Here is a 14194-nt window from a genome sequence, read left to right on the forward strand (position 1 = left end):
TGAACCGATAGAACCGTATCGACGAGATGGACAACTTCTGTGTTCTGACAGAGAATCAGTTCTGACCACACCAACAGTCAAAGCCGCGCAAGGGTCAGGCACTCAAAAGTCAACGAGGTTTAAAAGTATTCCTCACTTTATATGCGTACCTATTGTATATGGGCTCGTTTACAATGTTTACCGCTTTCTAAAAGCATGCCAAATCCAGTACTAACAGGGTAAAAGTCTAACCACGTTAATTAGCTAATCAAATCAATTTCAGCCAGTCACTTATACATTTAATTATTATAAAGACAATTTAATTAGATTTTATAATTATCAATTAACTGTTTATAAAATCATTATAAATAGCTCATATATATATGAAGGATAGTTTTGTCCTTTTAAAATTATTATTCCCTTTCTTTTTAATTGGGGTAATGTCATAAAAATTCACGAGCTTTACACGTTTTCTCATTTTCATACACGAACTACCACTTTTCTCAAATTCATGCACGGTGCTGAGGTGTCACGGCTATTGGTGTAATTCGCTGAGGTGGAGGTCATTTTACACCAATGAATGAGTCCACCTCAGCACCGTGTATGAATTTGGGAAAAAGTGATAGTTCGTGTATGAAAATGAGAAATTTTAAACTTCGTGATTAAAATAAAAAAACGCGTAAAGTTCGTGATTTTTTTTGACATTAACCCTTTTTAATTTGTATATAAAAATTAAAAATATTCTACTTCATATATCTTTCTGGTCATATTGTATATCCAGACACAATTAAATTCATAGTTTAACTTCTCTTTCCGTCCCTTCTCTTCCCTTCTCTTTATATTATCTTTCCTTCCTATTATTATTTTGTATCCATACAAAGCGTTAGATTAAAATTTTCTATAACATCAAAAAAAGAAAAGGGTCAAATCTGACAAAACTAAATTGAGCTAAAATTTGACTTTTCTAAAATTAAATTGAATTTAAATTAAATTAATTTAAAATATTTTAAACCAAATCAAGTTGTATCAATCGATTCAGTTAATTTTGTCAATTCAGTTTTATTTCTTGGTTTGATTTTAAGCAAGAATAAACTGATTTTTTTAATTTTAAAATCTAACACAAGCCAAAAACTTATTAAACAAACAAGAGAGTTTTCAAAAATACATATACTATGTGTAAATAATTTGAAAAATACGGTTTGACCAATCTGAGTTGAAAAATACGTTTGACTTTTAAAAGGTTTTAAAATACGGTTTTTGAATATAAAAATACGGTTTTTATTTTCAAAAAAATTGATAGGTTTACTAACGGTTTACTAACAGTTTTCTAATAAAAAGTTTACTATCAGTTCACTAACAGTTTATTAGTAGTTTACTAAAAGTTTTATAAATTTATTTTTGAATTATAAAATGAAAATAAAATATTAATTAATTTACTATCGGTTTACTAATAATTTTTTATTATTAGTTTACTAACGGTTCACTAATAATTTACTAACAGTTTAATGAATTTATTTTTAGTTTACTAACAGTTCACTAACGGTTTCATAAAATTTTAAACCCACATAACAGAGTATTCATAATAAACCATGCCCTTAATTTAACAATGAATTTAAAAGAGCCAAATTGCCTAGTATATGGATATTTTAATCAAAAACTAAACAGAAGAGAAAATTTTATCTCTGGTTATATTTTCTCATTAATGGCTTCGCTAAAATAAATTTATAAAACTTTTAGTAAACTACTAATAAACCGTTAGTGAACTGCGTACCCACTTTCATTGCTCACTGACTCCTAAAATTATCAACTACCCATTTTAATCAAAAATTCAGCACTGATTTCATCAAATCCACCACTGCCAGCAAACCACCGCAAACCCATCAATTCCAACAAATCCACAAATTCTGAGAAACCCTCAGCCGCCAAAACCATCGATCAACAACCCATCAATCGACGATTGTTCCATTTTCATAAGATTGAACTGTTGTTGCAGATTTAGACATTTAAATCGACAACCCATCACCGCCGCCATCGCCGGCAACCTATAAATCGGCAACTCATCGCCGTTGTAGTCGCAAAATCAGAGGGAAGAGTGCTACGTGAGATAGACGAAGATCAGAAGAAAGAAGAAAAATCCACAGCCATTGTCAAATCCCCCGTAAAATCAAAAAGGAAAAAGTCTAAAATTAAAACATGATGAACTTCCGCTGTATTTCTGAAGCCGGAGATGCTGAACAGTAAAAGTGAGATTATTTTGAATTTCAACAGTGGTGGGCCTAATTTCCTCAACAAACAAAGGTTTATTACCCACAAAGGTTATTTTGCCTTGTGAATTTAGCATACTCATAGCTTTGTGAAAAAAAACACCTTTAACTTGCATTTTGTCCTAGTACTACCCCTGAAATGAGGTGTTAAAAAATAATTTGAGCATGTCATACTTGGAGCTAATATGACAGAAAATTACAAATTCAAATCTCTTAAATTCATTTCAACTTGAGAGGTTATTTTCAATAAATCCACACCGTTGATTATTTAATGGACGGTGTGGATCAAAAAGTTACATTTTTAACTAAACTGATCTATACCGTCCATTTTATAATAAATGGTATAGATCATGAATTTGACCTCCTCAAGTTCAAATGAAATTGAAGAAACCGTAGTTTGAAATTATAAGATAATTTAGAACTATAAGGGTAAAACAAGCCAAAATATCAAGTTGAAAGTGGTGTTTTTCAAAACTAAATTTATGAATTCATTATTCTATTTGATTCTCACACACTCCTACTTGCTACTTATAGCCTAGCTGCTTCCTTTTACGTTTTTTGTTTAATTGTGCTGTATCAAAGAAAATAAATAGGCTCTTTAACATATTTGTAAGATGAAATGGTGTTTTTGATGTTATTAATTCTTGGTATTTCAGATACATTTTTTTCATTTCCCTCGTAAAGATTTTCCAAATATAACAAATAAAAGAACCCTGTTCCTCCCATGATCCCATCCATCCATTTCCCCCTCCCAAATAAATAACTGCAGAATTTCAAAACCGCAGCTCTAACCTAAAACATCACCACCCTTCTTTTAAGTTTTACCATTCACATGTCCTCAAGGAAAGGGATTTTCAGAATCTTTATGAGAGTTCATCAGCTGATGAAGCCACCTCAGTTCTCTGAGGGAAGAGAATCGGATCTGCAGACATCCCCGCGACAAAGTGGACAAACCCTGAAGCCACAAAACAGACACGGAAACACTATAACAATCAACACATATTGTATGACATACAAAGAAGTGCCGAAAATATAACTATTATCAATAATATTATCTAATAATTCTGTTATATGAATTTGCATGTTCATAGTATACAATGTAGGCAAACAATTTGTGGTTGATTACATCTAGTGCATTCGGTTCAAATAGAACCAAACTAAATCAAAATTTTACATTTTTTTTAGAACCGAAAGGAATTTAAAATATTTCAAACTGAACTCAACTAGTTGGTTCAGTTGGTTCTTTTGGTTCGGTTTGTACTAAGTGAACTAACTTTTTTTAACTTTCAAAACGAATAAAAAAATCAATTCTTTTACAGTATCAAATCGAACAAAACCGAGTGTTTGCACACCCCTAAACACTCAACCTCGGATATTTATCAAATTTGCACCAATGAACAGTTCAAAAACAAATTTAAATATCACATAAAATTGACGTATAAAAAAACAAACTCATTTCTTCTCATGACTATACAAACTACTACAATCTTGATGAACACTGCCCATCCAATCAACATTAGGTTTGATTTTGATAAGATTCCTGTAACTGTTCTTGGCACTTTGATCTCTTTTGTTCAACTTATTTTAATTTGAATTTGGTCAGCTATTATCAGTATAACTGAGTACCAGGGTGGGAACATCAAATGCACAAGCACATAGAAACTCATAAATGGCCTACTTTCAAGGAACATATTACATTTGTTGTCATTATTAGTCTCACTAAGCATTATATTGGCTGGGGGAAAAAAAATCAAAGCAGCCCATTACTAATAGACGTGAATTTCTGCATAGGTTATATTTCATTTTATTGAGGGAATACTGTGATTAATCATACGTATAGTATCCAAAATAAAAATGGAGCAACGGAAAATCTGTGGTATACCTGTGAACTTCCTTTAACCACTTGTCCACGCATGTTCTGTGGAATTCATGATGGCAAGGTAACATCCGCATACTGTCCCCGTCCTCATACTCCACAAGGCATATATAGCATCTGTTATTAGTTGAATGGATAAGAATTAACTCGATAGCTTTTTAAATTAAAGAAAAGAAGAAGAGGCTTAAGTACAAGGAATTTAGGAAAGGAGACGTTTAGTAATAGTAAATTATTAATTGAACTATTTTAATTTGAATCTCAGAAAAAACACGCTACTTGATCAGTTTACAAACTCCAGTTTTAAGAAGTATGAAGATGGAAAATATTTTCTTTCAAAGTATTTTCTTTCAGTAATCACCTCATTTCTAATGAAAACAGCTTCAAAGAAAACAAAATAATTACACTATTTTAAAGAAACGGGAATTACATAAAGTACAACAATCGGAATGAATTTTGAGTCTCGTGTAAGGGGGAGAAAACAACAAATCTAATCTATCAAAAGTTACCATCAAGTACATAGCAATCAAAGACAAATGTAGCTGCCTGCAGCTTCGCATATGGTGTGTCAATGAGTTCCAATGCAAAATGTCCGCTCAGGTTTAATTTCATGGAACCTTGATTTCTAGTTGGAGGGTTCCAATCAGAATGCAAGAGATTTAATTTTGGAAGTGGTAACTAGCTGGATGCTGGAAACTAGAGAATCAATTGCAGAATTTCTGAACAGTAATCCGGTTAGGATGTTAAGAAATTTAAGTTGTTACCACATAAGGCTATTTAAATTTCACCCAAAATCTATTCCATTATCAGGTGAGAATGCAAAAAATTTAATAAGTAACCTCAGGCCTGAGCCAATTTAGCAATCCAGATCAAAACAAAAGCAAGAGACGCGATATTTCCTTGGATATTTGGTATAGTACACGTTTATGTCTCTGATATTTGAGTGGGAGTGGCAGTTCCTATGCAACGAATCAAATATACTTAACCTAGCTCAGGTGGATTGTTGTCTATTCTTTTGAGCAGTCAAGCTTTCCCCTTGTACAACCCAGATTGTACTACTTGGATTATAACAGACAAGTAAGGCATGGAAATCATAGATATGACACCTGAACCACTACCACACTACCCCTTATCTCAAACCTTGAAATACTAAAATACTCCTTGAATTTAAAAGAAACTAGAACACCCTATGCTACTTTAGTTTGAAAACTGAAAACAAGGCAGCATAATTTAGAATGAAAGTATGATCTTCAGAATCTGTAGCATCCATTTGATATTACAACTCTTGGTCTCTTCATTCTCTAGGTTGCTTTTTTGCATTACATTTTTGTGGATGAACCATTCTATCTAAAAGTTTAAGCCTTCCATGACGTCCCAAGAATAGTCCTAATACGCCCCTGATGTTAATTAACACAATAGGTGTGGCCAGCAATCAAACTCGAATTTTTTTGAACAGGGACTATGGTAACATAGTCAAGAATCATTCCACCAAAAAACGTAGCAGTAGTTACAATCTCAAGAATAGTTTTAATATCTCTAACAATCTCTGTTTCCATCTCGTCCAAGATGATAGCATGTTAATGAGACCAACACAAGGAATTATCTGCAATAAATTGATTCTTCCCAACTGTTTCCTATAATTTCTTTGGTGATGGACTTCTCATAATTTCAAAAATGGATCTTTGCCTGACATCGGCATGATTAGAAAGTTTAATTTGATTATAATTCCTGCTCTATCTCTTTGCACATTTACGTGGATGAGTTATTAATTAATTCTTATTTTTTTTCTAAAATAAACCTCTAGAAATGGAAGGAGTAGCAGACTACAAAGACTTACTGAGCTGCCTCTTCATGCTGATGTTTTTGCAACTTGGTGTATAATTTGATTGGCAAAGACTCCACTACGTCAATAGGTGCAGGTACAGATCCAAGTGAAGACAGTGATGGCTGAGAGGATAGCACCACAGATTGCTGGTGAATTTCATCCAGAACCTAATTAAAATATTTACAGAACATTTAACATATAGAGATATTGAAGAGATAAAAGACACTGACAGATGGCTATGGGAGAACGTAATGGCGTATTTACCTCAAATAGAGCTTCAGCTAACATCACAATTCTTGAAATGCTAGCTCTAGCACTAGTATCATCATTTGAGTTGGCATCCCGATTAGTTGTACGACATGTACAACGACCTGTTCTATGATGACCAGATAATATACATGACCTCTCATGTCCAGAGAGATTCTCAAAACGGCTTCCCAATCGCTGAAGAGCACGAACCTGCACCATTTAGCATGCATGATATGTGCAGATTTAGCCATTAAGCATGAAATAAACAGAAGACAACAAAGAAATGCGACTAGGCAAAGTAAAAGGGAGTGATTTTTATATTCTTATGAATAAATGGAGCCGAGCAGCAAATAAGCAGAGGGCAGAACATATTAAAGCTAGATAACCTAGCAGCAGTAGGTACAATGTTGGTCGAAGTTATGTCTTTTGGGAGTCTCAAATGGTTGGCCGAAGAATTATTAAATGGTTTTTAAGCAAATTCTGCATATACAGCCCATGATCAGCTAACAGCAAGTAGTCTGAACAATGACATCATATTTATCCTTGAGAATGATAAGATTGAAAATGTTAAGAGGGATCATGATTTTTTTGGCTGCAAGCGTTGCATTTTTACAATTAGCAGAAGAAAAAACAAGGTGGAATTTACATCTAAAATGGTTCTTCTTAATTATACTTGAAGATTGAAAATGTTAGAGAGCATGATTTAATTGACTGCAAACTTTGTAGTTTTAAACAGTTTGAAGAACAAAAACGGGGTTGAATTTGCGTCTACAGTATGTCTACTTCTTGGTTATAGTTACAAATTTGCCAAGCATTCGGTATGTTCAAGACAAACCTGAGATCTTATTCTCCTTCTCCGCTCAAGGAAATTTGACCTATGTTCCAGTAGGTCATGATACCTAGTGTCTCTTGATCGTGCAGTTTCCAGCTCATGATCGTGAACACTGAAAAAGGAGCTAGAGGTGCTAGAAGGAGGATAACCAGATGTAGTTGGACGGTTCAAACTGTCACCTTCAGATTCTGATATTCTCATTTCACTACCCAAGTATTGTCTCCCACTTAACTGACTGGCATCTCCTGATGCTCTCTCTTGTTGCAAAGGACAAGATGTGCTATAAGATGGTGGTGATCGACGAAGAACTCTGTCTCGAAGTCTTCCAACACTTAGGGTTCGGCTAAAACAAACATTACGTTCAACAGGTTCTTGTGCTCCAATTCTTCTATCGGAAATTCTAGACTCAAAACTATCCGAGTCATTATAAATTCTTGGAGATCGTGAGGTTCCACTATTCCCTACTTTGGTGCTACCCCTATCTCCGTGTGCACCATGAGCAGAAGAATTTGTATGATTGCCTCCATTAATATTCAAGAAATTAGATACTCGATTGCGTTGCTGTAGATGAGCAGAAATCTCTTCATGCTGCTGTGAGCGAGTTGTAGGTAGAAGATCACTAATTTGTCGAGTCAAATTTCCAGCAGAGACACTGTCGGCTGATCTTGGCTGCAGATGAATCTCTTCTTCATCATTCAGCATTTGGAGATTTGTAGAAGGGATACGATAAGCCCTGGATGACCCTAAACTGGTTGCTCTGTTTAATCTAAAGCTGACATTACCAGGAAGGAAACTAAAGCGAGATAGAAAGCTACTTTGAGAAGTCAAGGTCGGAGCAGCTCGAGCAGAGCTGCTACCTATCCTAGAGGCCGTATTTGTGATACTGGCCTGGCTGCACTCATCTAGCTCAGCATTAGATGATAAACAGCGTTCACCAGATTGCTCAACTTTTACCTTTCCCCCGTCACTTTTGACCTGACCCGACTCTGTTTCAATCTGAGCGTTAGATGAAGCATTGCCTCCATTTTCTTTGCTATCATGATCACAAAGCTGAAATTTGAACAATGAAAGAGTAGTCCTTTAGTCAAACATATTACACTATTACACAAATCCAGGGAAGCAAGATGATACCAAATAAATAGCTACTTTAAAAACTGCTAATCACATATCAAATGGTCAAACTCTACAATGAAACCTAAAATGCCATAGAAAACTCCCCATTTAGTGGTTTCAAAACTGATATTCCAAGCCAAACTGTAACCACTTTGCTGTCCCATCAGAACATGTGTATATAATATATTTCTTTGATCCCATGGGCCTGAGGTACATAATTTTAGGGCGTCTTCTTCTCACTAATCGCATCCCATCCAATCACATATTTTGACATTAAATTTCACATTTTTTACTTCAGATGAGTCAAAATTAACCAAACAATTGAACTTTGAATTTCTAGATTGACTACTGCATTGAATTTCTACAAAATTTAACACTTAAAAATATCTTTTTCCATATAGTGAAAGTAAGTTTATGCTTCAAGGCATCAAATCCTCTTCCAAGGAAAGGCCCGAAGAACATCAAGGCATACCCGCATAGCAGTCTGACAATGGATGCAAGGTACATAAATAAACATTGTGACTTCAAATGTGCAGCACTAAACACAATTGGAACTATATGACCAGAGAGGCCCGTGCAACCAATCACCCCAAAAACACTTAAAAAAACCTTCGTTTATTTGTAAATCAATCATGGGAAATTATGCAACCTATAACGTCACCGGCCCCCCATCCCCTCAAAAACTCTCTCTTGTTTGTAGGTTTATCATGATATTCACTAAACTTCAATCTAAAATTATAGTCACCTTCTACATAATTATCAATCTAAAAAATCTCACAATCAAAAGTTCACAACATTAACAATTTAAAAATCACTAAGACACATAAAATAATAATGGAAAAACGTTCTCCACTAGCCCGAATTTGTCTTCAAATGTCTTGTTCACAATCTAATTTCCCCCTTCTAATATGATGTGACAATCATAAACCTAATTAACATAATGAAACCTTATCTAACATATAAATCTTACAATAAGCTACGAGACATATAATAACCAAATACCCAAAATTCATAAACATTGCATTCACATCCCTACAAAAGAAATGATAGAGTAACTAACATGACTGGTGTCATGAGAAGAGCCTCCAAGGCAAGAAGACTGAAAAACCCTACTCCCTTTACTTCTCCCCTTCCGGCGACCAGATGATGAAGACGCACCACAGGTAGTCCTGCTCTTGCTACCACCGGATCCCATTTTTTCCTCGTCAAGATTTGAACTCAAAACCCCACTTAACTACGCCATTATCAAGAACCCACCATCAAGTGACGCACAATATTCAGATCTGGGGAATGGGCACCGAGCATTACATGCAAATGAATCATTGACTATAAAAAATGAAATGGGTAGTTGAAATTGGGGATCTAGAGAGAGAAAGTAAAGGGCAATCTAGGTGAAGAAAGCGAGAGAGTAACTTGAAGAGAGAGAGAATTAGGAAGCTGAGTTTGTAAGTGAACACATGCCTTCTTGCCTATTTTCAGGCTGGATTTGTGGGGGAAATAGCGTGTTCTGCTTCACTCGTCGTCATCGCCACTTGTTGCGAGTGGTGACCTGATGGTGCAACTGTGCGAGCCAACATATCATATGGGTCGATTATGAATTATCAGCCTAATTATTATTTCGAAAATTATATGCCATAGGAAGCCAAAAAAATGAACATTATAGTGGTATTGTGAGTTGGCCATGAGCCGCGCCCCAAAAAAATTTGGCCATGAGATGGTATTTTTTATATAATTGGAGAGGGGAGCGGTTATGAGAGAAATTAAACTCACGACTTTACAGTTTGTTGTCTAACGCTTATCTAATCGGTCTCTTTTTATTTTTCTAACATATAATTGGATAGGTTCATGAGAGGTCTAGATAAAAATTTCTCTTATTATTAATCAAATAATTGGTTTGCAAAATTAATCTTACATGCCATGTGAGAGCCGCGGGGTATCTAATTCGTTCAGACTTATCATAACTTGATAGTCTGGTTAGGACTGGAGTCGCCACCTAGTAGGGTTATGAATGTTTTTCTACCGACTGAACGTTTCACTCGCTTATGGATGTACAAGACGTCGTGCATCGGATTAAAAGACTCGGATTTATGGGGAAAAAAATTAACTCTTGTACTTGCAATGTTTATTGATTTTATTGATTTAACAGTATATCCATAGGTAAAATTATGTTGTACAAACAATAACAAAATAGGCATCTCATCAAAATCAGAACAATTAGAAAATACTGAAAATAAATAACTGCAAATATTGTAAACATGCAATACAGTATACAATGGCATATGACTCAATCCGAATCGGCATAGCAAGCCGAACACATGTATACTTAGGCAAGCATCTAACCTTTGGATTTCTAGCAAATAACAGACGAGTGTTGATGTCACGGCCCAAAATCAGAGATTGTGACCATCGTTAGGGTATGGGTAGTGGTTGTAGCAAAATCCGTAGTTAGCCTCGCGAAAAACATAGAAACAAATAAACCTGCACAAGACTTGCTCGGGGGCAACCAAGACTCCAAGCTAGATCTAGCAATTAATATTAAATAATAAATTAAGAAAATGTTCGGCTCAATCCTAGACTTCAAAACATGGTATAAATAAATAGTAATCAATATCCAAGATAACATGCCAATGTATATCATCAAAATTAGATCAATTGATAAACAATAAGTTTAAAATAATAAAACTCACTAACACTACTGCGGTCTAAGAATGAAAATTAGTTCGACTTTTATTCAAAATAAAAGTAAACCTCCGAGGAATCAATCAAAATGGAGGTCCACGACTCACTCAAACGGAAAACCTGAAAATAGTTAAATAACGGGGATGAGATATACAGACATGAGTTCATACTGCCGTTTATATATATTATGTGAAAAACCTCTAAAACAAATCATTCTTTGTATATATATATACTATTCATTATGGGATAAGTATTGAATCGATATTCAATAGACGGGAACACATCTTCGTCGAAACCAAAGTAGGCCAGAGATATAACTCCGCCGAAAACCAAAGTAGAATAATCTGCTAGATATATATAACCGGTGCACACAGTCTCGATGATGATCGAGTAGCTCATTCCAATCCTTATCCATACTGAGTTTAAAACTCTTTTAAAGCTGCATTTTTGTTGCTAAGGCTCCACCACCTCCATGTCTAGGACCCTTTTGAGGAACTAATGATTTAAGACCACCCCATTGTGTTGCTAAGGCTCGAAATTCCCCTTGAAGTAGGGGTGTGCAAGAACCGAACCGCACCGATGTTCCGAACCGAAACCGAACCAAAAAGTGAAGTTTGGTTCGGTTAAGAACTATCACGGTTTCGGTTCGGTTCAAAAAATTTGAAAAATACGGTTTTCGGTATCCGATTTGGTTTTAGTCATCAGATAACCGAAAAAACCGAGATATCGATTTAAGTAAAGTGATGTTTATTTTCTTTATTATGCAAGTGCGGCGCCTTTTAAGTTCTAACCCTAATTGTATATATACTCCCTATATGTTTTGTTGACAGCTCATTTTCTAAAGTTAAACCTAGCCACTTTCTTCTTCTCTCATTTCTAAAACCATTTCCCCATCTAAAAGGCTCTAACCTACCAAATTATTTCTTCATCTCAATATTTCTCTTTACTGCCGCACCTTATTTTGACTAGATTTTAGTGGTAAACTTAATGACTTATCCATAGAAAATTTATGCAAATATGGTTTGTTGCTTCTTTTGAATTGGAAGTTGATCTGAATTTATGAATCTGATTATATTTTTTTAGTTCTATTTATCACTCCCTCTTAATAATACTCTTTGATTTTGTATATGTTTGATTATATGTCTGATATAACGAGTTATATAGAATCAAAATTTATGATAAATGTTAAGACGTAAAACCGATTTGTAAAACCAAAAACCGCACCGAACCGACTAAAATTTTCGGTATTTACAAATTTTGGTTTTAAGGATAAAAAGTTGCGGTCCGGTTTCAGCTTTATAGGTACCGATAACCGACCGGTTTCTCTTGTTTCACTTCCGAACCGAACTGAAACACCGTTTGCACACCCCTACCTTGAAGTACCATTGTTGTTTCTTTTCAAATGCTCGAGCTAAACTCATGGTTGTGGCCAGATTATGAGGTGCTTGGAGTTCCACATCTATTCTCAGAGGTTCAATTAACCCTCGTGTGAAAAGATCTACCTGTTGATCGGGTCGGAGTGGACCTGCTCGAGAAAGAAGTGCTTGGAACCTGTCCAAGTATTCATCAACAGTTACTGTTTGCCTACAATTGGCAAGCTCTCCCAATGCATTGTTTCGGAGAGGCGGTCCAAAACGTAGGTGACAATAGGTTTTAAACACATCCCATGATAGTCTCGGGTCTTCTTGTTTTAGTTTGTCTGCCCATAATTGCGCCTGCCTTGCATATGAAATGTTGTTGTCCCTACCTTCTCATAAGCTGCCATGTTCTGACTGTTGAAGAACTGATCACAAAGGTTGAGCCACCCCAATGGGTCTTCTGTGCCATGGTAAAGAGGAAACTCCATCTTGACATACTCGGACACCATGTTGGTTTCTTGTGTTGATCGCTTATACCCCTCTGTGTCTGGGTAATGGCTTGTTGTACCATGCTCCAATTCTATAGTTGATTTAGTGGCTGCTCTCTTTTCTGTAGACAATTGTCGCATCATAATTGCAACATCCCTATTATCTCCTTTTGAGCCTCATCATGTTGTAGTAGCCTACTTTCCGTCTACTGCATGTATCCCTCTAGTTTCTCTTCAAGCTTTGATGATTCGCCCATGACGTTTGGCTTTGATACCAAATTGTTATATGCCCAGCTCACGGATCTCGTCACAGGTCTGTTGGCTGTTAAGTTATCGTTCTCAAGAACAATTTTGTTTTTGTTTTTATTTCTTCCTCGTCGTGAGGAACCTATGGTTATTAATGGTTGAGGCTCTTTGAAGGGAGCAGCCACTTTGGAGCTCAAGAATTTAAGAACAGAGGGAGCCCTTACAACCTCATAGATAGATATGAGAAAAAATATTATAATTCTGCTTGATTTATTTCATACGTAACAGCCCTTTATATAGGCATACAAAATAATCTACTAAATAAGAAACCTAACTGAATAGGGATTAAATTGCTTAAACAATAAACAAAGAAACTAAAAAGGAAATTATTATACTCAAGCAGATATGGAATATACTCTAATTTATTCCATTTCTTCTATGATATTTCTTTCCATAATAAGAGTCCCTAATAGTTGATTGCTATGTTAGAAAGGTCCAATTGAGGTTAATTTCCTTGGACTATTCTAGTGCTAACTTCCAAGGACTCAATGTGATTTGGGTACCTAAAGTTTGAGTCTGTTTGTTCTAGGTGCCAAAGGAAACCGCGGTGAATAAAACCAAATGGTATGTCAATAACGGTTCTTCTAGGCACATGACCGGCCACATCTCCAACTTCACCCAATTGGAACATAAAAAGTTGGGAAATATCACCTTCGGTGATGATGCCAAAGGTCAAGTTGTGGGGATAGGCAAGATATGTAACTCTTCTTCTCCTTCTATAGAAAATGTGTGGCTTGTTAATGGTCTAAAACATAACCTTTTGAGTGTAAGTCAATTGTGTGATAAGGGATATAATGTCAACTTCGATCCCAAGGTTTGCTATGTTATCCAACCAATGGATAACACGGTTATCTTCAAAGGAAATCGAACGCAAAACACTTACATAATTGACTTGGATACGCTTGAAAACCGAGATGGCAAGTGTTTACTATCACTTTGATTAATCTTGGTTGTGGCACCGTAGACATGGTCATGCTAGCTTAGACCTCTTAAATGAGGTTAGCAAGGATGAACTTGTCAAAAGGTTTGCCCAAGATCAATTTTACAAAAGACAAAGTGTGTGGACCTTGTCAAATGGGAAAAAAACACAAGTCTTCTTTTAAAGCTAAAAATGTTGTTTCTACCACTAGACCATTACAATTGCTTCACATGGACTTGTGTGGACCTATGAGAGTTGCTAGTTTGCGTGGCATGCATTATGCATTTGTGTTAGTTGATGATTACTCTA

The 14194-nt window shown here is 35.5% G+C and overlaps 1 protein-coding gene across 2 annotated transcripts; it reads right to left on the reverse strand.

Annotated features, from left to right (window-relative positions):
• Window positions 1-2849: 2849 nt before the first annotated feature.
• On the reverse strand, window positions 2850-9744 carry LOC126655177 (uncharacterized). Of its 2 annotated transcripts, none has more exons than XM_050349206.2 (6): window positions 9196-9744; window positions 7026-8072; window positions 6206-6400; window positions 5954-6087; window positions 4126-4236; window positions 2850-3198 (listed from the first exon to the last, which is right to left on the reverse strand). In XM_050349206.2, the coding sequence occupies exons 1-6, from the start codon at window positions 9328-9330 to the stop codon at window positions 3138-3140; spliced, it is 1683 nt and encodes a 560-aa protein (XP_050205163.1). In that variant the 5' UTR covers window positions 9331-9744; the 3' UTR covers window positions 2850-3137. The 2 variants fall into 2 exon arrangements, with proteins under 2 accessions (XP_050205163.1, XP_050205162.1); XM_050349205.2 differs by having other exon boundaries at window positions 5954-6108; window positions 9196-9740.
• Window positions 9745-14194: the final 4450 nt, after the last annotated feature.

Source organism: Mercurialis annua, linkage group LG7 (assembly GCF_937616625.2).
Source record: "Mercurialis annua linkage group LG7, ddMerAnnu1.2, whole genome shotgun sequence".
Lineage (NCBI taxonomy): Eukaryota > Viridiplantae > Streptophyta > Magnoliopsida > Malpighiales > Euphorbiaceae > Mercurialis > Mercurialis annua.